The following is a 24100-nucleotide window of genomic DNA, read 5'->3' on the forward strand; positions in this document are numbered from 1 at the left end:
CAAGTAATGTTTCCTGGAGGAGCAGATCACTGCGGCTCAGGTGGACGGAGGCTTTTTTACAGCTTTAAATTTCACCTTTTCAGGATGATAAAAAACGACAATAAATAAGAGCAAAACTATTGATTACTTTGTTCCAACTTTACTTTTATGGCAGGATTTACTTTAATTGCACAGAAGATAAATTAGGGTTGTAAAAAATCTCTAGTGAAAAAACCAATAGTGTAACAGCAGACTAATAAAAAACATGACTCCATGCCAGGATTTCAATTAATAAGCTGGTAGGTGTTTGTATTTACTGATGAATTCCATTAACAACTACCTCTTGTATTTGGAAGAAATTCAAAACTAAACTGAATATTCCTCCTTGGCTTGAGACAAAGTGAGTTGAGAGCTCCACAACACAGAGTTTGACAGACGATAGAAAATATGAGATGAGATGGTAAACATGTCAGTTTCTCTGCTCTGTTTTGTTCTGGGCTTTTAGGCAGTCGGTGTGTTTGCCACAGGCTGAAACTGAAACAGAATTTAAAACTGCAGCATTGAAGTGTCCTTGAGAAAAAAGAAAACACCAAACACTAAGTTTCTCCAGCTGCTGTGTGAGCGCAGTCATTGACACGGCGTGGAGGTTTGACTGGGAAGCTGAGACCGTCAACAACAGGCAGACAAGTTCCAATTTAAAAAGGTAGTAAAGGCAATTATTATAAGGGACTGAAAGATGTCCTGACCAAGAGCTGAAACCAGAATATCTATTGAAACTTACTGTACTGGGGGGGGTTCACTTCAACAAGCGCTCACTTTGACTTAGCTGCCAGTCAGGAATACAAACTAGATACCAAAAATAAGCTTAAAAACCTTGGATGGTACCAGGGTTAATAATCCCAACATGGTTCAGCAGGGAGAGGACACAGAATCTCTCACTCTCCGGTCCTTAACAAAAAAAAAATCTAACTAATCCTCATTTCCACAGTTTCAGTAAAAACTCATCGTTTTTGTTTCAGTTAAGTTTTGTGTTTTCACAGAAAAAAAAAAAAAAACACTTGAAAATGTGTATCTTCACCCGGAGTGAAGTTCTCCCTGCAGAGGTGCAGCTGCTCTTCTTCAGCTCTCCGTCTATCTGGCTTTTCACTAAATTCATCCCCTTCTTCATCCCATCACTTGGAGGAAAATCTAAAAAAAAAATGGCTGTTGGGTCAAACTCATGTCTCCTGCGTTTCAGAAGTACATCAATCAGTATTTTAACATAATCCAAGGAAACATGTGGATTATAGAATAGAGTCTGATAGAAACCTGTGGTCTCGCTCACAGATCTCAATGTTTCATGTCATTTCCTGTTGCTGCTGATGCTGATTTCTCTCGCAGGAATTAATAAAAACACAAAAGTGAGTGAGGCTGAGGCTGGAATACGGCGGCCCAGGCATAACGACAGGTCTTCACAGATCATTCTATAATAATAATAATACTGCTAGACCACTTTGAAAATACATTTGTAGACGTGAGACCCATCCTGAACATCCTCTGTCCCGTGTAATAAACTCTGTGAAGGACCTTCTATCATACGAGCTGTATATTGGTGTTTTTGGTCATTCTGAATGTGTTTGTGGAGAGACTGATCCAATGAAAGGGAGGCATACAGGCATTACAGGGAGTCTCACCTTCACCTCCCTTCTAAAGAAAGAAGGTGCAAGATTTCATTTGAACCAAAATGTACTAATGTTAAAAAAAATATTTTAATGACTAAATTAATAAATGAATTAATAACAATGGTGAGTGCTGGACTAATTCCACAGCCCTGATGTCAGAACATTGTGTGGTTGTTCCCACTCTGTTTCTTCACCCTGCTTCTTGGCTGTATCAGTGCTTTGGCCCACTTCTTGCTGAGGGCAGCACGAATCTCTCCTCGGTGAGACGGGCCACCATAACCTTGAATATCGCTCTTCTTTTAAACGACCCTAACCCTATCCAGCACAGCAGCATATTAATAAATCATCGCAAGAGATATCTCATCCCATGCAGTGTCTTACAAAAGAAAACTCATTCAATTTTAAGCATAGAAACATTGTTTTGGTAAAACATCTTTTACACTTTAAATATCATTGCAGGTTAACATTTTTTTCCAAACGTGATCATTTTGTCGACAGCGGAGGTTTTTCCTGGTGAGTTGGAGTCACAATGCAGACAAGTGGTTCTGCATCTTTCACAGGTTGAATATCCATCACTGCACAGAACAAACAGTCTAAATTACTCCACAATAGCTCTCCACCCTGGAGAGTGTGCGGGGGTCCAGAGCAGAGTGGGCCCTTTTCAGCAAATACCTGGCGGCTAATGGAAGTTTACTGAAGAGAGAGGTCAACAGGAAGCCGTCTGCTGTGTTCTCTGATAGACACAACCCAAAGTGGTGATGAATCCAAAACCACAGAGGAAAGCTTCAGCCTCCAGTGGCCTGCTACGTTCTCCTCCTGGAGAGCATTAGAGTCTGAGATATGAGTCTGAGACACAAAGTGATCGGATTGGATCGGATCAGCACGGCGTGACTTCACCTGTTACAGTCCAGCTCAGGCAAGAAAACCCAGCAAACCAAAAGAATGGTCTGTTGGGTAAATCCAGACGTGTGCTGCTGGTCTCCTGAAGGGGACATCAAAATCTGGCTTAAACCACAACAATGACTTTATTTGATTTATCATCTCCACAAGGACAAACCAGTTTCATGTAGGTTGGTTTTTCCAAGCGAGACATCATAACATCTGGTGCTCTCTAGTGACGACAGCCAAAATAAGTGAGCAGAGGAACGTGGACGTGATGTTTGATGGAGCAAAAGGACCAGGACAGGGCAGAGACAGAGGAGAGCGGGGTGGATGAAGAGGTTGTACAAACACCTTCCACACAAGAGATCTGCTGCTCTTTGGTATAAAATCTAACATTTATTTTCTAACTGACAATCATCACTTGACAGAAGTGGCGTCGACATCTGCCGTCTGACTTGGCGTGGAAACACATTAACAACATTTATTCTCTTCATACAGGCGCCGTTGGCCTTCAGGTTTGAACTTGTCACCTTCTCCCTGCAAGGCAACGCTGTTAACAACTGTCACCTGCCATAACATGGATTCCCTTTGCTTTCTTATCACAATGAACTCCTGACCCTTCCTGTAGGTGTCGTCATAACAAAGGTTCTCGGTGAGGGGTCAGACAGAGATTGATGACGAGCTCCTGCATGAAAGCAACCTGCACCGCAGAGAGAAGTCATGTGATCATGTCGAGAGGCGGAACAGGCCGCCATCAGTCAGGAGATGGTGTGTAAGTGAACTCCAGTTACCATTTGGTGACTGACTAAAACCACGGCTTGTCTGTCCGTGTTCACAATGACAAAAAAAAAGAAGCTTTTTCATCACCAGCCCTGTACAACCTTTTGTTTTCCAGCCGCAGAAGACGCTGAAGCCCCGAGCTGCAGTATTCTGGGCAAAGTCAATAGGAAGGAAACAGCCAGGCTGTTTGTTGATCAGACAAACAGAGGAGAAGGTCTTAAAGTTGGGATCACAGTGTAACTACCACTTGATGTTGATTCAGAGTCCTTGGGTCCCTTCACTGCCTCTTCTAGTCCTTGCAAAACATAAACTATGCACTACAAAGCGCTCCCAAGATATTATTCTTTCTTGTAGTGTGGCCGGACTGCAGTCCGTCCACTCCCTGTGTGCAGTCACCATGGCAGCAGATGCCCTTTATTCCGGAGGGTATCAGCTGACAAGGTCACTGGTCTGATTGATGTTAGCCTCCAGAGCCCTTCTCTGTGTACAGGTTCAACACCAATCTCCATTTCTGAGGTGTTGGAGAGGCGAGCGACCCCAGGGACCGAAAGGCTCCACTAACATCCCCTGTGGATTTCCTGACCTGTCTTCGCCAAAACTAGTGGTACTGTGCAGCACATTCATTCATTCCTACCTCCAGGGTGTGAAACAGATCTGTGCTGCTTCCTATGGATCGTCTCAGAACTCCTGCAAAGTTTTGAAAGTGGTGCCAATTATTCTGCATCTTAAATGGATTTCACGTATAAAGAGCTTTTCAACTGCGTTAGCGGTCCCAAAGCAGTTTACATTGTTTATCAAATTCACCCGATCACACACACATTCACACACCAATGGAGGCTGCGGCCATGCAAAGCGCCGTCAATTCATCAGGAGCCATTTGTTCAGCGTCTTGCTCAAAGACACTTCGGCACGTGGAGAAAACCTGCAACTTTCCGATTGTGAGACGACCGCTCAACCAACCATCATCTATGGTACCACCGTGCTGCAAAGCCCGCTGGAGGTTCCTCCAGAAGCTGTCAGTGTGGGAACAACACAGGTCTACTATCTCACTGCTTCACGGCCCCTCTACCAGAATAAACCGCAGGACTGTCTGCATTAATGTCACAGACACCGAGCCTGCCTCACCCCTGCCATGACCGCTTTCCTTCTGCGGTCCTCTCATCAACAAAAGCACAACGCAGCAGTGCAGGAAAATGATTAGGTGGGGTTGTTTCTCCTCCACCTGTTCCTTCCCACGATGCCTCAAAACAAGGAGAGTTCTTGGCGGGATCAGTGACGGAGTCTGCACGATGTCATTGAATCCCTGCAGAACAAAGCATCGATGTTCCTCCTGCCCCAAAAACACTCCATCCAGAAGACAATCCGAAAACAAACATCTGAAGGGGATTTCAATCCAAAACATGAGAGTGCAGAAAAAGACATCTCTCATTTGGATCAGCAAATGTTTAATATTTGCCCGCAAATCCATTCTGTCTCAACCGACTTTCTGTTTGTTTTTTGTTTTTTAGACGCAGCTTTGGGTTGAAGAAAGTGATTGTAAATAGGAAAGAACGGGAAGAAATGAACTACTTTTACATTTGCTGAGTTTAATTGTGACGTCCTCAAGGTAACTCATATTACCTTCGTGTGTGTGTGTGTGTGTGTGTGTGTGTGTGTGTGTGTGTGTGTGTGTGTGTGTGTGTGTGTGTGTGTGTGTGTGTGTGTGTGTGTGTGTGCGGCCCACTGCCCAGTACAGAGAGTAGCCTCTGTAAGTCCTAAACATAACTCAGTTTTATCATTCTCTCATTTGCATGTTTGACCGTGTGCTTGTAGTTGTAATGGATGGAATGACGTGGTGGGAAACACAAAATGTGAGTATAAAATTTCCTCAAAATATGTTAGAATAAATATATATATAAGATCTAAGATATATAAGAACTACTGACTGCAAGCGAGTCCGTGGTGGGTTAACCTGCAGCCTGGAAGCAGAAGAGGTGAAAGTATCTGACTGACCCCCTGTGAGTGCTTTGGCCCGACGGCAGTCAGAAAATAAAAACCACAATTTAGTCTTTCATTACACCTTTAAAAGTTGTTCTTAAGTTCTTCTTCCTGACAAACGTCACTGGAACATTCTGCAAGTCTGCTTATGAACAGTCGTACTGCAGCACGCATAACCTTTTTTAGCTTATCACCATTAGGAAAGGTTAAACTACCCCCCAAAAGATCTTTGAAATTTTAACTTTTAACATTTAAGACTCTCCAGTTACCTTACATGCATGTGGGAGAAAACCCACAGAAGAAGAACATGAAAACTCCACAAAGAAAAGCCGTTTCCATACGTCAACAGAGGGCCTCGCTGCAGGTGGAGCTGTCTCACCGCTCAGCACAACATCATCCGAATGCTGCTCCCATATGGAGCCCTTGTTTGTTCTGTCACCGACCTGCTTAGAGTCCGAATTAAATCACCACATGTCGGAGAAAACCACAATAACACAGCCTGTAGAATACAAAGCACAGATGGTAGTAACAGCACAGTGTTTTTAGTTTGTTTCTTCTTCTATTATTTTGAAGAACCAACATTGGACTTCACTGTAAAAGCTTTGTCAAATCAGGAAGCAACGAGTGACGACAAATCTGAAGCCAATGATGTAAACCTGTCAATTATAAATCCTGACGGTTCAGCTGGTCCCCAGGTTGGACCAACAGTACATTTTAAATTAAATCTTTCTAGGACTAAATGGCAGAAGATCAAACAATTTCCATTTTAAATTGGAAATTAAATTTAAATTTTTCATGAATGTCATCAGTTTGAAAGTCCTTCAGGACCCAGATTAAAAAGGAACATGGTGGATCTCATGTTAATGGGATTATTATCTGTTATTATCTGACAGTTCATTTATATGAACTTCCTCCATGAAATGACGGTTTCATAATTTGTACATTGTTATCGTATCTTCATCTGTTAGTGGATCCTGGCAGTGATGAAGCCTGTGAGATTGAAAATCACAGATAAAGATGAAGAGCTGAAATCAATCATAATCTAATCAGTTTGCATGAAACGGACCCAAGAGTTTTATAAAAACAACAAGAACTTTGTTCCAGTTCTCACGAGTACAAATGTCATTATGTTTTCTCTCTCTTTCTGTTGGGCGAGTTTTCTGACTTCATCTTATCAAGAAACGGAAAAATAGGAAGCCTATGGAAACCATGCTGCAACTTTCACCAGAAAACTGATTTTCTCTACTAATACACAGAATCTATGAGTAAAATGTGAATCTGTTTATAGCCTGTAATCGTCGTACCTGTGGTCCTGTGGTCCGTCTTGATTACACTCCGTTCTAAAGAGAATGTTTCTTTATTAATGTACACACACAGCAGTTTTAGCCTTGATTTATTTCTAAACACACTTTCTTTTAAATAAATTTAATAATAAGAATGAAGTCATGCTGATCCTAAAGTCTGATCTGTTCTTCCCTTTATAACCTCCCACCTTCTGCACACGTTTAATTTTGGAGTCAATCAATAAGGTTTTGACAAAAGGAGCAAATTAAAATCCTTAAATCCTTGACAAACCTCTTAAGAAGCACACATCCGGTTTTTGTTCATCTTGATTAAATGTGATTTGATGTGACATTTACACCACTCGGGATAAAAACAAAGACCTGCCACATGCTTTTAAAACACGGTAATTGGTTCATTCTGCCAACAATTATTTGTCACTGACACATACTGATGTGGGAAAGAAACTGACTGGAGGTTTGATGAACTAAACTGGGTACAAATACTCAGATTTACTAATGAGACATGATCAGGAGTGACAGAGATCAGCAACTCATTGGTTAATATCTGTTTTTGATCGTCTAGGCGATGAAAGACAGCAAGTAGAAACTGCCAGGGCCAGACGAGTGAAACACAAAGCAGCTCCATGTAAATTACAGACTTGTTGTCTGGCAGCTGTCTGCTTTAACTGGCTCTGTGAAGATTCATGCATATTTAAGCCAGCAGCCTGAGCAGATGAGTGGAGAGTAAGACAACAGACTCAGAGAAGTGCTAATGATGTGGATGAGCAGAACTTTCCAACAAGAGCAAAAGAATAAAAAGAAAAACTTGTGAACTTCATGAAGCGATAATTCTCTTCTTGTTAAAACTGAAGTCATTTGCTCTGGTAGAGTATCTGTGCAGCTGCTTTACCTGAAAAGGACCAAGCGGCTCTTTATTCATGTTGGTCACATGGTGACCAACATGAGGTGGGATCATCACCCTGAGGGAGATCAATCAATCAATCAATTAATCAATCAAGCCAATTGATTTTCATTTTGTAGAAGCTGGCTAATGCCTTCAGCCTGCTGATAATAATAAAAATGGACACCTGGAAGTTAAGCTGCTTTAAGCCTCCAGACCTTTGAGTTTCGTTCATTAGCGTGATTATTGTGACAGAGTCACATCGTCTGCATAGAGTAAAACACAGGAACATCGTACTGCCTGATTTCTGTTTAAGATCTCAGTGAAACATAGGAACCGCATACATAATAATATGATGTTTAGTTCATGACCACATTAATGGAATTTGAGTGAAGAATAAACTTCACAACCTTTATGCTGAATCTTCTTAACTTACATTAAATTAGTTTTATCATTTTAGGCATGTATATTCCAATAGACGCCAATAAATTCTACAGTGAAGGCCAGATTTGTCAGATAGAAACCAGAAATTGCTCTTTATCAGTTTTGTTTTGTTTGTTTTTTTCCTCGACACTGGCCCACATAAAAATATTGAAAATGTTTGTCTGATGATTAAAAACTTCCAAATTCTTCTGCAACTGGAAAAAGCTAAAACGGATTCCTCGCCCAGGTTAGGACAGCAGGAGCTCAAATTAATCCCAGCTGAAGACTTGCCAGTAGATTAGTAACTAATCCATCACTCACGGCGGGCGAGTCTTTCTGTGGAGTTTACATGTTCTCCCTGTGTGAGCGTGGATTTCCTCCAGGTGGTCTGGTTTCCTCTCACAGTGCAGAAACATGCAGGTCAGATTATTTGGTGAAACTTCATTTCAAATTGTATCTTGTAACACCAACAAAGATAAACTTACATCTGGATTCTAAATAATCTAATAAAAAGCCAACTTGTGATTATTTTCTGTTGCAGTTATCGAACGAGCACAAAGCTCACAGTGTTCACAGGATACCTTTGAAAACAGCGGGGGGGGGGGGGGGGGGGGGGGGGGTACTGTGAGGCAGAATACTGTCAGGAGCAACGTTACCCTACGGCAAAGAGCAAGGTGAAGAGTTGAGAAGTACCAACATACACAATAATGGCAAAACTATGAGCGGACCATTTCAAGCTCAAGTACAGAACTCCTGCAAGAAGTTTGGAAAAACTGTGAAGGTTGGTAGTATCGTTGCTTTTCTGTATTAAACACTCCAACGTCAAACTCCTGAGTAATTAGGCTTTAGTAGAAAACAGTTCTATCCAGATCAGGTACTGAGACCTGAAGAACCCCCAAACCAAAGAATATCGTTGTTTTATCACAGTATTCAGAAATACTGGTACTCTGTTCTTTCAGATCATACATGACATCATGAGTACTCCTGAGTCCAGTTTGTGATTTGTCGAGAGATTGGATGGCAGGAGTGCCGATAAAAAGTAAAGATGGTGGTTCTGGATCGAAATGACATCCGGGTAGCAAAACTTCCACATGTGAAGGAAAAGTCTGCAACCACTTCCTGTCAACAAACCAGCTGCTGACAACCAGTCATCCATCCATCCATCCATCCATCCACCCATCCATCCATCCATCCATCCATCCATCCATCCACCCATCCATCCATCCATCCATCCATCCATCCATCCATCCATCCATCCATCCATCCATCCATCCATCCATCCACCCATCCATCCATCCATCCATCCATCCATCCATCCATCCATCCATCCATAGCTCACTATGACCAGGGTTCACCTGGGCAGGTGGGGACAGGTAAACCTGGACAGTTCACCCTGACAACCATATCTTTAATGTGAAAACAAACAGGAAGTCCAATACTCCACCAACATTCATCAGCTTGTGTGCAGCTTGACTTTAGAGTCCAACCCAGTATAATGACTCTTCTTCACTGAGATCATAAAACAAACTGATTTTAATTCAGTAAACAGGGAACCAGGTTGAATCCTGCCGGTCAAGAACAAAACCTCATCCTGCTTTTATCAAACGATGTAGAATCAGTACCTAGAATGACCTTTAAACTGACACACTAGTTCATATTGACACTGACTTCATGTTGTTCAGACTTTAATAGCAGCGACACGTCGGGGAACCTAAAGCCTTTTATTAATGATGAACATACATTAGTGTCAACTGCAACCTTGTTGGGGCAGTAAATCTCACCAAATACTATTTTCATTTCATTGATGAACGTCGAGCTGGAGCTGCGGCCGGTTTGACAGTAATAATTGTTCTGGACGGCGCCAGCCGTCAGGAACCCGGCGCCGGTCGGAGCAGGTGCGTCCCTCCTCCGGTGTGAACGGCACAGACCCGCAGTGTTTGGCTGCTGTGTCAGAGCCCAGATTTGCATGTTTTTGCAGATCCTGCGGCTGCTTTTTGGTTTGAGGCGAGTGTCTGCAGCGGCGCAGATGGCTCGGTTATTCAAGGCCGACGGGAAAAAAAAGATGGATAAAAATGCGCGGGGCCGTTGGATCGGAGGCGAGCCTCCCTGGTCTGCCAGAGAATATCTTCCGTCTATTGTTTGATTAAAACCGTGGCCTGATGTTTCTCAGCACCAATTAGGAGTTAATGAGATATCATCATGAATCATACAGAGTGGAAAATACTCGCTGTTGTTTATGGTTTGAAGAAAGTGAAGATCCAGTTCAAGCTTTCTTTTTTTCTTCTTAATGAAGATGTTATTTCCGTGAATCATTTTACCTGACAAAAAAAAAGAAAAAGATAAAAGCTTGTCTTTTCTCTGCTGGTACTGAGACTTACAGGTCTCAGTACCAGCAGTGATTCTACACGTGCTCCCAGATACAACACTTAATGTTGTTTTTTTTAAATGATACAGCAATTAAGTGGAGCTACATGATCCGGACCTGAAATGTAGCCCGGAGGCTCTGCTGATAATTGTTTGTGGAAACTCACTGTGAAGGAAATTGATTCCATCACCAAAGATACCAGAAGTCTGACAGTTGATGGAGGGAAGGCTTTAAAGTCAACCTGAGCTTCGAACCTTTATTTTTATTTTATAATTTGGAATGTTCTGTTCCCCTGAATCAATTTCTATCAGCGATCTGTAATTAAATCGGGATTGAATCCCGGTTTCATCAGCAGGTCTGACGCCTGCTGAGTTCCATCTAATCACTTCATCCTAAAAACAGAAGACTTCTGATCTGATTCGAGTTCTAAGAAGGAAAGTGAGCGTCGGTGTCGGGACGGGGAGCCGGTCCAGCTCCTTACCTTGAACGATGAGATGCACTTTTGTGGATTTTGGTTTCTTGTTGGTGAGGATGGAGCAGACGTAGGGCCCCTCGTCGTGCACGTCCACATTCTGGATCTGGATGCTGTACTCTGTGACCGCCGTGTTTTCCATCAGGATGACGCGGGGATCCAGCGACCACTTCTCACTGCCCGCGAACAGGATGGTGGTCCGGTTGAGCCACGCCACTCGTGACACTTTGCTGTCCACATTGCATCTGGAGAAAGACAGAGAGAAACATGTTTTAGAGATTGGAGGCTTCATTCAAACGGTCGTACTGTCCTGAGCCGGCCAGGTGCTGCGGCCTCACCGCAGAACGACCCCCGGTTCGATTTCCGGGTCATTTCTTAGTAAGTTTTACGTATTCCTCCTGTGTATATGATCATTTTCTCCAAGAACTCTAGCTTCCGGTGAAATGATATCTCTAAATTCACTGCACATGGACGATTCCATGTGGGGCTTTGGGCTGGGTGTGTTCAGAGCAGCGTGTTCTCCCTGTGCTCCCGGTGTTTCATCCCGTCCTCTGGTTTCCCCACAAGGTCCACCAACACGCTACTGAGGTAAATCCTCCAGCCCCACCTCACCCTGAGGGCGACCCAAAGCCCTGCCACTTCTCTGATCGTACACCACAAACATATCTGTTAAAATGCTGCCTGGGATGAAATCAGTCCTGCAGAGTTCAAACATCCTAAAGAAAACTATCACCTGCGTTCATAGTGACTCAGTAAATCAGCCGGGTCCACCTCAGCAGGCGGTTTATCTCAGCGTGTTTTTCCTTTCCTATCCATTCTCGGCGTGTTTGATCCGTGTGTTTGTTTGAACATGAAGTTAGAAATGTACGAGGCCTGAACTGTTTCCCTCTTGTTTGTTAGAACAAAGAGTAGTATTGTGAACGTTTTAGATTTGGTCCATGTTTGTGTGTGTGGAGACATGAAGTGTCGATAATACCTGGTCAGGACGTTTCTCCTCTAACATTCGCTCCCAGTCTCATTTCTATTTTCTATGTATTATTCACCTATTTGACAAAATAATTATAATAATTCCCCCAAAAACTCATTACTACTTCATTAAAACACGGCGTGTTGATTTTTGTCTGTATTTCAACTGAAATCCTATGTGAACATGGATCAACATTCAGTTTATGTGCCGATTTGAAAATGAAGACAGTGCGACCTTCACTTGCTCCTCCTGCTGCTTGAAAAATTGATAGATGGCTTGAAGGCACCGGCTGATGACACCTCGTTATTTACAGCGCGCCAGCCAACACCAGCACTTTCAAGACGGGCAGAAGAACACGCTCTACATATAACTTAAACCGCGAATGTGACAGGCACAACGAAACCCAGCAAACACGGTGCGCTCTGATGTTGCGTTCCACCTCTGATCCCAAAAAGATCAAGAGGCGCAGAAAGAAAGCGAGAGGTGCAGCCTGGCATTTTGTCTTCACATCAAACAACTGGAAGCAGCACGTGGGCACGCCGCAGAATCAGAATAGAGCCAGAGAATTCCCTTTATTACAAAGTTGGTAGGATCTACCGTACCAGCTCACCTGGAAACTTCACCACAGTACCATCTGTTTGGATTGAGACCTCTGCATCCAGTAATACTCAGAAACCAGGATGTGAAAAGGATTTTAGTTGACGAGGCCGATGAAGCCCAACTCGATGCTGACGGGACCTTACCGGTCCAACGACAGCATAATGACATTAAAATAACGTCAAAACAGCTTAATCTCTTTCTTTGATGGAAGGTATGGGTGTGTCCTCAAAACATCTTTTCTACAAAAAACCATACTTATTTACTGGTTTGAATGTATTTTACCAAATTTTCACAACAACTGTTAACCCGAATTGCATGACATTTTTAGAAATGATTTGCCATCATCCAGGGACCACACGATTAGATTTGAGGAAGTTAACGGCGAACTGAATAAATCCCAAAAAACAGAAGAACAAAAAGGTCCCATACAAAGCAGAGGAGGGAGGCACTTATGGAGGAGATCAGAGTCTGTTGCCATGGAGACGCTCCCTGTTCAGTGTTTCACGGTGATGTAGCTACCTGTCAGGCTAGTTAGCATCGGTATGAGCCAGCGGCTATCATACTAGCGATGCTAACTTGGTTCAGCAAACAAACGGTGGCGTTGGTGCAATTCTGTGCTCTACCGAGTGTAGCTCTAGGTCTTTATTTAATCAAAATATCAAAATACAACAGATGAAAAAGTGCAACATCAACATTGTGCCATTTTCAATGAATCCAGCACCGTCAAAAATAACTTCAGAACCGGACCTCCTTTACATTATTACTTCTTTTTTAATCATTTCAACGCGCCGACGTGCAAACAGACCTTTCATATGAACGTATGGACACTCAAGGACACATGGTTTGGGGCTGCTGCTAAAACTTTGTGTCATGTTGAATTACAACTCAACAATAAAATGAATATGTGAGATTAAATTGAGAAGCTTTTTAAAATCAGAAAATCAACTTTGGCTTTATTATTTAAAAAACAAGCTCAGTCATTTTGTCTGCAGGGAAACTGCACACATTCCACATAATAAAGAGAACGAAAACGAGGCTCAGAATGCACCGGGGTATTTATAACAGTGAAAAACTGGGACTTGGCAGAACATTTACTGATGATATCACAACCAAAATGGAATAAAATGAGACACCGATTTGTTATTGTTAATAATTATTTAATTTCTGTGTGTTTTAAATCTGGCACGAGTTGGCACAGAATATTACAAACTGTGAAATCTCTTTAAAACCATAATCCCCTTAAGTTTTAATAAACTCACAGATGTGAAGGGGATGAATTCAGTCCAAAATAAGCACAAGCGTGGGGCTGATTATTCTGCAGGTTATCACACACAGTCCATACAGCGAGCTGCTTCACACACTGTGCCCTGTTTGTCGAACCTCAAGTCGGGGAAACCAGCTTTCACAGGAAATAGAGAAAAACATGAACGTTTCCAGTCCGAGCCGACAGTAATGGGGAGGAGAAGGAGGAGTCCAGGGAGGAGGTAGAAAATGATCACAGAGTAAGAAACTATTAGTTAAAGTTACTTTACCACGATCCACACGGGGAAAATAAAAACTCTAGGATCCAGTTCTAGTTGTTGACGTTCGTCTCTAATAAAAACTTCCTGAAGGACGTTCCTCGTCACACTCAGACTAACTGGTATTTCCAGCATTTTATTTTGGCGGGACATCCCTGGTTTGTTGACGTCTCAGCGTCACAGAACCTCCTGAAGGTTCCCCGAGGCTTCGTGTCACAAGATCCCGTTTGTCCTCTGAATCTCTGCACATCTGGATTCTCTGAGGAAAAAGCTTCAGTTCCACTACATCCAGACTTTCTCCAGGATTCAAGACTCAGATGTTGATGTTCTGGCTTGAGCTGCCGCCATCTTGGATATCCCACAATGCCTTGGGGCAGGTTTCCCAAGATGGCGTCAGTCAGGAAACATCGACAGTTTGATGGTTTGTCTGGAGACTTCTGGACTTTGTTGTGACGGATTTAGAAATGAGAGGAAATGAGTGGTGATGCTCTTGTTTTGTTGTTTTATTCTCTGTGCAGAAGTGATTCATTTTATTTTCAGTACATTTTAAAGATGTGTTCTGGTAGAGTAACTTTAACATCCTGTATGGAAATATGTCAGGTGTTTCAAAGGTATAATCTGTTCGGTTAGCAATGACTTCATGATAAACATTGCTTCATCACAACAAAGCAGAAATCTACTTTTTAACACTGCGACCTTAAGTTAACTGCCTTTACACTAAATGTGTTGACGACACCACATCTGTGCTAAAAAAGGTAAAAAAGCAAACTTCCCAGCAGAGGTGCTGAAGAGCTGAGAGATCCAGGAGACCTGTGGTGGTGTAACCTTCATAAATAAGACCAAAGATATAAGCTGTTTCACATCTGAACAACATGAATACAAAACTGGTCAACAGACACGCAGCAGTAAAAGCTAGAAACGTTAGTTAACATGTAATAACACGAGAGGCGTGTTAAAGGCTGCAGGAGTCGTGTGACAGACAAGTGACAGCAACACAAGATACAATTTCCAATCGCATTGATCTTTCCCAAAAATCTAAGATAGTTTTATAAAGTTGAATAATTGTATTGATTTGTAATAACATGTTATATCATAAGGACGTAATTTACATTATTTTAATCTTTAAATATACAAATCCAGTCATGATTGACAAAGGCGCTAATTAATATCTGGTCTGAAGGCCAGATTGTGGCTACCCATTAGCCACGAGCTAATTAGCAGCTTTAGCCACCACAGGCTAAAGGGGCGGGACTTCTGCTCTCAGTCCGGACCAATCAAAGAGTCGTGTTTCTTCTTTTCTTCCTCTCTGGTCAGTGTTTGTTTCAGGCAATAGCGCCCCCAAACCAGCAGCTGGTGTAACTGCAGGATGTTTTATCTGACATGTATATTTGGTTTAATGTGTCTCATTAAAAATTCCAATTTATGGACGTAAAACCGTCTATATGATACACAGAATTCTACCTGTATTAACATCCACTGTGTTGTTCGGCACATCAAGCAGGCTATAAAAACAACACCCGTTCAGTTAAAACCCAATAGTTTTGAGTTTGAAGTAAACCATGTATCTCCTCTTTTGGTAGGACACAAACGCCGCCACCAAACGCCGCTCCGTCCAGAAAGCAGAGGTTTGCACCTTAACGAAGGAAAGACATCAGAGATGGCCGTCCCGTTCCCGCCACGTTTCTCTCTGAGCCACCAGAGCATCACTTTGGATGAAGCCGAGACGAGGCACTACGAGTCTCCAGTGTCGCTGCAGAACTCTATTATGTGCTGAAGTGGCAGTTTGCAGCACGGCCGAGACTGCCTGCCGACAAAATGTGGGCCAAAGCATTTACTCTTCAAAAGAAGCAGCACTTTCCATTGTTTTATTTGCCTTTTTGAAGATGTACACTTTCCACAGAGGAAAGTCCCACAAGGATTACTGAAGAATGTTTCATCAACAAACTGTAAGTTTGCATTAACGTCTCTGTACTAGGATGATGTGAAAATTGTCTTAAGATCTTCAGTGGACATTCATATTTGGGCTTTTTAAATCAGCGTCTCCACTTTCTGCATCTTGAACAAGTAAAATAAAAAAGTGTTGAAACTGAAGTCTTTTTATGAAGTGTTTTCTCGGATGAACCATCTCGATGTGACAACATGTAAAATGTGAAAAACGTGATGGAGATTTATTCTGAAGACTGGCGCAGTATGAATAAAAAAAAAGAATAATGATAAAAAATAAAGTGGAATTAATACATAGCTTTCTACACACTAAGTACACTAAAATATCTGTAGAACAACAAGCGCCACATCTGAAGTCTGTGTTTAGAAGGCTGACGTGTGTCTCTGGAGAACTCCTGAAATATTTTGAAACCAACAAATGTATTTTCTATGAAGACAAAACCACTTTGGGGTACTACAGTCAGAAAAATGGTCTGTCTTCATGAATTAATGTCACAGGTGGACATTTGACTGAATCCCGGCAGTGAGAGAGTTAACCAGGACAGGAACTCTGCTGTGTTAAATTAAGATGTTTAAAATGTCACTTTACTGTAAAGAAAGACGTGTTTGTCATTCGTACTCATCATAAGGTACAACTTCTATGTACAAAGGCTTTTTAGTTGTAGAGTATTTCTTCAGGACTTTACCGACAATCTCTGGATTGGATATCAAATCTGTGTTTCTTCACCGCTGACAAGGTGTCGAACTGAATCACAGAAACGACTTTCTACATTTGCTGAATTTGAAGGATTATCATGTAGCCGTGGTCATTTCTACCACTCATCACTTTCCCCCGGAGTACTGGCCGAGCTTTACTATTCCACACGTGCAATGATGTCCTGACTGATCCTCATTCCTCACTTGAATCTTTACAGAATCTCCTCATAAAGAAGAAAATAACAAGGTGCTGCAATGTTATGTTACCTGAAACACTCTGCTCCTGTTTATATAGATATATTCTTATAGATATATATATATATCTATAAGAATATATGTTTTTTTCTCCTCTCTTGTACAGTTGCTGGAGCTGCCGGTGTGTGTGGGAGTGGGTGAGCAGGCGGTCTTCTATGTGTTTATTGTGTATCTTATGTAATGTTGTTTTGGGTTGGTGTGTTATATGATGGTCGATGTCTCCAGGAGGCAACATGTCAAAAATGGGACGTTCCATCTCCGTCCTCTCAGTATGTGTGTGTTGTTTTTTAATCAACTAGTACGATATTCATGTTAGAAATGAGTCGGGCTCATTAAACTGCCGTCGTCAACATCTCAGCTTTCCTCACTGAAGATTTAAAGTAATGAGGCGGAAAGTCTGAGGAACTGCAGGCTTTCTACTTGTGTGATGAGATGGTAACTAATGTTTTAATTGGGTTGGTATATGAAGATTACTCCTTCATATTTCTGTTGTTAGGTAAAGGGATGCATGTTGTTGATGTGAGAACCTCAGCATTAACACATGTTGGCATGGAAACAAACCCAACAACAACAAGCTGACTCGTCCACTGATGAAGCCGGAGGCAGACGTCAGAATAATCAGCAAAAAGACCAATGAGATGATTTCAACATGTTTTTTTGTTTTTCATCTCTGCATTGTAATTTCATTATTCAAATTTGATATTTACACCTGTTTATCTTGAATTATGTGTTTGGTCAAAATAATTGCACTTCCACGTCCTAATAGGAACTGTTTAGTATTTTTCTCTCGGTTTCACCGCCGCGGAAAATCTCATCACGCAAACACTGAAGTCCTCAGTTCTGTTCTGCCGTTGATTGATGTGATCGATCTCCGTCACAGGATTCATTCTGCTGCTGATTTTCCTGAAATAATATTTCTCCTCCTCTGACAGGAAGCCCGACTCGCACTTCTTTGGTCACACGTCTTTCTTTTCACGAAGGTTTCCCAACCAACCTGCTTCATTCTCTTCATCCCTCTTTAAATATTTTGCGCCGCCGTGCTCCACGGTTTCTGCGCGCCGTCACGCCGTGTCATCAGGGCCGTTTAAAACCCCAGGCTTTTCCCATATCTGGTGGGTCTGAACCGTGCCGGTTGTGCATGAGTACAGTCGTGTAGAATGTTTGGGATTTATCACCTCTGACACAGCGCAGCTGTTTGCATGCAGACGTATGATAAATACCAGTATTTTCTGCGCGCCGCTGCTTTTTACGGGCGGATTTCGACTCTTTCTACGCTCACGTTGATGAATGGAAGCCCCCAGTAACTGCAGCTCGACCGTCACAGCCGCATTCGTGATATAAAAGTCACGTAAATCAAAGTGGATGTGTGGAAATAGCTTGCTGGGGAAAAACAGATTTTCAAGATGCATTGTAAAGATTAAATATTAACTGTTAGGGATATCGATTAGAAAACAAAACATGCTGACTTGAACATGTGATGTGAACAAACTCATTTTGAATGAGGAAGATTAATCTGATGTGAGTGAGTGTTTTTATTTTGAGCAGGTACGACAGAAAAACTGAAGAAGTCGTGACTGCACGTCAAAATTTATACTCACATTCAACAGAAAGGGGAAAAAAAATCCCTTATCGATGTTAAAAACCACGATTTTCTTCTGTACTGTGTGTTACTGGATTATTTATGTCCAGCGCCATTTTTTCTTAAAGAACTGGGAATTTTTTTTCTACTCGACTTATTAATTTTAAAGAGCAATACTCCAGTGGAACATCCTGCCAACAAAGAGATAAAATATGAAGCTAATATTAGTGCGAGCACAACACTCTGGAAACAGAAAAGGAAAATTGGCTCCGACTTCACGGGAAAAAAGGGAAGAAGTTTCTGGAGGATTTCCTGAGTATATAAATAAAATAGGTCATAAAATGTAAATATCAAAAAGGTTATCTCCCCTTGCTGCCGAGCTGCGGAAGGATTAATCTGTGCCAAGTCACTGCCGAGACTGAACGGGGGGTAGGTGGAGGTGGGAGGGGGGCAAGTGGAGGTGGGGGTGGGAGGGGGTGGAGGTGGGAGGGGGTGGATGTGGAGGTGGGAGGGGGTGGAGGTGGGGGTGGGAGGGGGTGGATGTGGAGGTGGGAGGGGGTGGAGGTGGGAGGGGGTGGATGTGGAGGTGGGAGGGGGTGGAGGTGGGGGTGGGAGGGGGTGGATGTGGATGTGGAGGTGGGAGGGGGTGGAGGTGGGGGTGGGAGGGGGTGGATGTGGATGTGGAGGTGGGAGGGGGTGGATGTGGAGGTGGGAGGGGGTGGATGTGGAGGTGGGAGGGGGTGGAGGTGGGGGTGGGAGGGGGTGGAGGTGGAGGTGGGAGGGGGTGGAGGTGGGAGGGGGTGGATGTGGAGGTGGGAGGGGGTGGATGTGGAGGTGGGAGGGGGTGGAGGTGGAGGTGGGAGGGGGTGGAGGTGGGAGGAGAGCGGTCAAGCCATCATTGTGTGCGGCTCCGTCCTCCTTCACATTCATGCCGGGAGTCCAGATGAGCGCCGGGCCTCCGGTGCTGTTCATCCAGTCACTACTGTGAGGAGCCTCCACAGGTCAAGTGCTCATGGGCACCTTGTCAGCAGCAGCTCGGGACAGAGGAGCATCACTTCCCCTCTTCTCTTCCCTCTCTGGAAGTCGTGTTATTCCCAGCTGATTCCGGGTCCGTCAAGCCGCTGACATCGCCCTGCCAGTGTTTGACCTCCGGCGGGGGAAGTCGACCCACTTAGCTACAGATTTATCCCGATCGCTTTACGGATCTGACAAAGTGGCTCTTGGTGCTTAAAAGCAACAAATCATGTGTGATAATCCAGAGCCGCCACTCCTTCCTAGTCCAGTCAGTATCACAAGAAGCGGCGTCAGTTAGTGGAAATGGATTCGCTGTATTTCCACAGTCACACTGACGAATGCAGTCATACACAGAGCAGACAGAGAGAGATGGGGGTCAAACTACCAACCGACCCAACAGACTGAGCGACAGCTGCCCGTCTCTCTCGGAATAGCACACTTTGAAAACTCCATTGTCATTTTTACAGAACGATGCCAGCACATTTAAAAGTAGCTCCTCAAAGGTCTTTGAGATTATTTCTAGTAGGAATGAAAGACGACCTGCTCTAGCGGGGTAGGAGTCGTACCTCCGTATGGTTTGGCAGGTATGGTTCATATAGCATATTCATATAGCATGAGTACTGGATTAAATTCATTTATACTGCATTTGTTTATTGGTTAAATGAGGTGTGGTCAGGCACACGTATGGTATTCTGCAGTATTGAAAGCAGCCGTAAGTATTATTTTCGGACTAAAGCTTCCATCGATACCAGACACCAGTATCGAGTATCGGGTCCGATACTGCACTGAGTACTCGTACTTATTGGAAAATCCCCAATACAACCCAGCATGTATTACGTGACATCACGCATCAGCAACGTCACCCAGAGGTATGCAGAGAGGTAGAGTGATGTCGCAGTTTAGAGATTCTATAATATTAATGAGTAAATTATGTTCTGACCAAATATCTAGAGGAGGAAGAAACGTCCTCACCGGACCAGCAGAGTCAGAACGATGTTGTTCAGGAGTTTAACTCCTCAGAAGGTCTGGAGGATTTTACTTCAAGCCGTGATACATGCTACATGCTACATGCTAAACATGATTAGAGTGTGATTGATACACTCGTTATCTCTCCGATACCACCAATACCATTGGTACGAGGAATCCGCAAGAAGATACAGGTTAGAACTCGTACTTGTACTCGTGTCCCTCGTTTCTACCACACACCAGTTTATTTTTTTCTTTTTTGAGTGTTTCACACTAAGAAATGTATATTTCTTTAGATTGAGGGGAAAAGATGGAATGCTTTGACAAAATCCATATAAAACTAGAAAAATCCTCATACAATAAAGTATAATTACCAATATTTTGATCTAGGTAAAGGTCTGAGTGCAGGTTCAGAGATCGTGAAGTGTGATGCTCTACGTCTAAAGCAGAGCAGCACACCAACACACCAACACACCCTGCATTGCTTCATCACTACTAGAAATTAATTCCTCATTTGAACAAAAGATGAGTAAAGTTTACACAGTAATGATACTGTGTACTTTTCATTACTTCACACAGATGAGTCGAGCTTTAACTGTCAGTAGTGGTACGTTTGCTTCACAAATAAACATTTTATTTTGTACAACTGTGTAAATCCACAGTGAGAATGAGCGGAGGAGCCGTCCCAGCAGGCTGGCAGGGGCAGCGGAGGACGACGTTTTATTGGTTTGTTTTAACATAAAGCCTCAGAAAGAGACTCAACAGTGATGGAGAGAATCAGTACCGTTCCTCTGAACCGAGCATGCTATTGTACCCTGAGATTATCTGCTGGTAAAATGAGAAAAGCCGGCTTGGACACATTCAGATGCAGTTGCACAATGAACTTTATGTCTTCGATTGTTGAAATAGGGCCAGTACGTTAGCAAAATGTTATTCTCCACGGTCTGGGAGTTGGTCTATAAATCACATTCAGTCACCATGTGAAGGGTTCTGGGGGGGGGGGGGGGGGATCATGTTTTAGACTCTATAAACTACAGGTGAGCTCTGCTATATTGGGGTGACAGCATATATTTCTAAAGCAGACCTTGTTAAATTGCTTGTGCGGATACTGTTGATGTTCTTTAGGGAAAGTGCCTTAAAAACAGCTTGCCTTACACTCCGGGGTCTATTTATGTTGTTTGTGTTATTTTTTTTATTTGTGTGGATAAAATGAGCGCCGACGGTGCCCCTTCCAGATAGTCTCCCCTCAGCTACAACTGCAACCCAATTCTACGGGGATACGAGGAGAAATCAATCATAGAAAAGGAAGAGATACCAATTCCTCCACTAACAGGAGAGCCAGTCAAGCAGAATGTAATGCAGAGCGAATACCTGCTTCACTCTCTTCTATAATACTGTCGCTCTGCCTCCCGGCTCCTCTTTCTATACAGAAACAAACCGGCGTGGAAAAAACAAAAACAACATGTTATCACAAGAGGAGAACGCCACTGGAAAACACAAGATTTGGTCTCACAAATATAATCGTCCTGATTCAGCCAAGGAGATTTTGATCTGGTGTTGAGGCGCCGTCTCATCCAGGAATATCATGACGAAGCTCTGAACAACCCTGGAGTGAAGTAATGGGAGTTCTGACAAGGTCCTTCCAGCTGAGGCCCCTTGCTGACAGGACGGCGCATCCAGCATCAAACCCAAGCATCACACCGCAAAGTGAGATCCAGTTGGCTGAGAGGGGCCGGCGGCGGTGGCGGCGGCGGCGGCGGCGGCGCCACAAGCCGTCCCGCCCGTCACTCAGCTTCTCTCCATTGTACTTGCGCTGACCCCGTTTGCGCCCGACTCGGCCGTGATGATCTTTCAAGTGGCGTTTGAAAGGAATTGCTCCGAGCTTTCAGCGCCTTCACAGCTCGGCTCCGTCTCGCTGGCATTCGGTGATTAATGGATCTCTGCTGAGGCTCCTTTTGTTGTTACTCCGGCCCGGCGGGAGACGTGGCTCGGTGGACGTCAGCGCCGCCACTTTACGTCTCGACAGAGGTAACCGTTGGTGGTTTGCTCTGTCTCAGGGGACAAACAAGCATAAAACCAACCGAAGCCGTCTTCAGGTGAAGCAGCAGCACGAAGCGCGTCAGCTGGAATCGATCCTGTCAAACAGCTTTTAGTGGATTTTAATGGATTTACACGTATTTCATGATCCGTCACAACATTCCTCAGAAATTACTGAAATACTGCCATATTACAGTTATAGTTATATATTCTGTTTTCAATGTTAAATTCAGTGAGATCTGACTTTTTAGATCATTTTTAGTTTGTTTACTTTTTTCTAGCTATTTATTATTATTATTATTATTATTATTATTATTATTATTATTATTATTATTATTATTATTTCAATGTAGATTAAACTGGTGTTTCAGCTAATTTTTTCATTGTGCTCTAGTAAAAATGTTTTTAATTGCTTTATTATATTATTTAATATATTAAATATTACTATTTACTACTACTATTATAATATTTAATAGTAGTTATTAAATTCCTGCTCTTCTTGTGAAGTTGCATTCACATGTAAAAACTTTGTTCATATTTGTTTAAAATTCAGTTATATATATATAGTATATATATATATATATATAGTTTTAATGTTTATTTGTTTTCTTGGAGCCTCTTTCATTTTTATCAACAATCCACCGTCTTCGTTCCAGAATATTTTCACTCTGTCATTGTTGTGATTTACCTGAGTTGGATCAAACTACATGAAACGTGTTGTACAGATAACGTGTGGACGCTGATCTATCCCTGGGAAACACCGACAAATGAGCCAAAACAAGAGAAAACATGAGCACATTCAACAACGTCTAAATTCATAATATCTAAGCATGATAATGTCAGATAATAATGTCCATTCATTTTCCACTGACTAACATCATAAAGCCCCTCCAGGGCCGTTAAATCACATTCACACACACATTCATCCACACTAATGGAGGCGTCGGCCACGCAAGGAGCTCAGTCCATCCACTGGAGCAGTTCAGGGTTCAGTGTCATGCTCAAGGGCACTTCAAACATGTGGATAAACCCACCTGCAACCTTCCCACTGAGAGACGACCTGCTCCACCAGTTTGGACTCACGTCGGCTGAACTTTTTCCAGATTGTTCTGTGCAGCGATGCGACGCCTCAGGGTCTCTAACGTTCCTGCGATGGTCTGTTGTTGGTCGCTGCAATACGAACGGCTTTCTACCACTGCAGACGCTTTCTGACTGACAGGGTCACACTGAAAATACGTCTATCCTGGAAGAAATGAGATAAATACAAGACACTGAGTGTATTTCTCTGAAACATGGATTTGGTCGTCCCCCCCCCCCCCCACTTTAAGCCAGTGGAATAACAAACTGCATCAGAATCACAATACAGCCGCATTCCCCCTGCAAAATTATTTTTAACTCAGCAGGTGATGTTCTCGGCTGTTACTTTGCATTCTAATAACACGCCGAGCTGGGGATTTCATGCCTTGAAAATGTCTTCTGAATGTGATGTATTGAGCGAAGCTTCAAGAGCAACAGCTTGAGCTGAAATATTCATTCTGTAAATAAAATAAACAGACATACTGTACTGACTCCAGAGCCAAATGCCCATTAATTTACTAACTGTTGCTCACAGTGAAGGATTGTGTTCTACATCTGCTGTATGTTTTTATTGCACAGCTAAATGGAATCTGGCCTGTCCCTCAGCGTGAGCACGTGTCCTCTTCCGTTTGTTTCCGTCCTCATAAGAATAAACTTGATTTGTAGGTTTGATGTGTTTTTCGGGGCTTTGAAATGACATGAAGCCTGTCAAGACATCCAAG

At 42.9% G+C, this 24100-nt stretch overlaps 1 protein-coding gene across 2 annotated transcripts in view; it reads right to left on the minus strand.

The window, feature by feature from the left end:
• The window catches only part of opcml (opioid binding protein/cell adhesion molecule-like), a 392351-nt gene that overhangs the window by 111355 nt on the left and 256896 nt on the right, over nt 1-24100 (minus strand). For both annotated transcript variants that reach the window (XM_080483864.1, XM_080483863.1), the window contains one exon: nt 10733-10968. In XM_080483864.1, the coding sequence (XP_080339990.1) occupies nt 10733-10968 (236 nt within the window). The remainder of the gene's footprint in view (nt 1-10732; nt 10969-24100) is intronic.

This window comes from Lipophrys pholis, assembly GCF_963383615.2.
Source record: "Lipophrys pholis genome assembly, chromosome: 16".
In the NCBI taxonomy this organism is placed as follows: Eukaryota; Metazoa; Chordata; class Actinopteri; order Blenniiformes; family Blenniidae; genus Lipophrys; species Lipophrys pholis.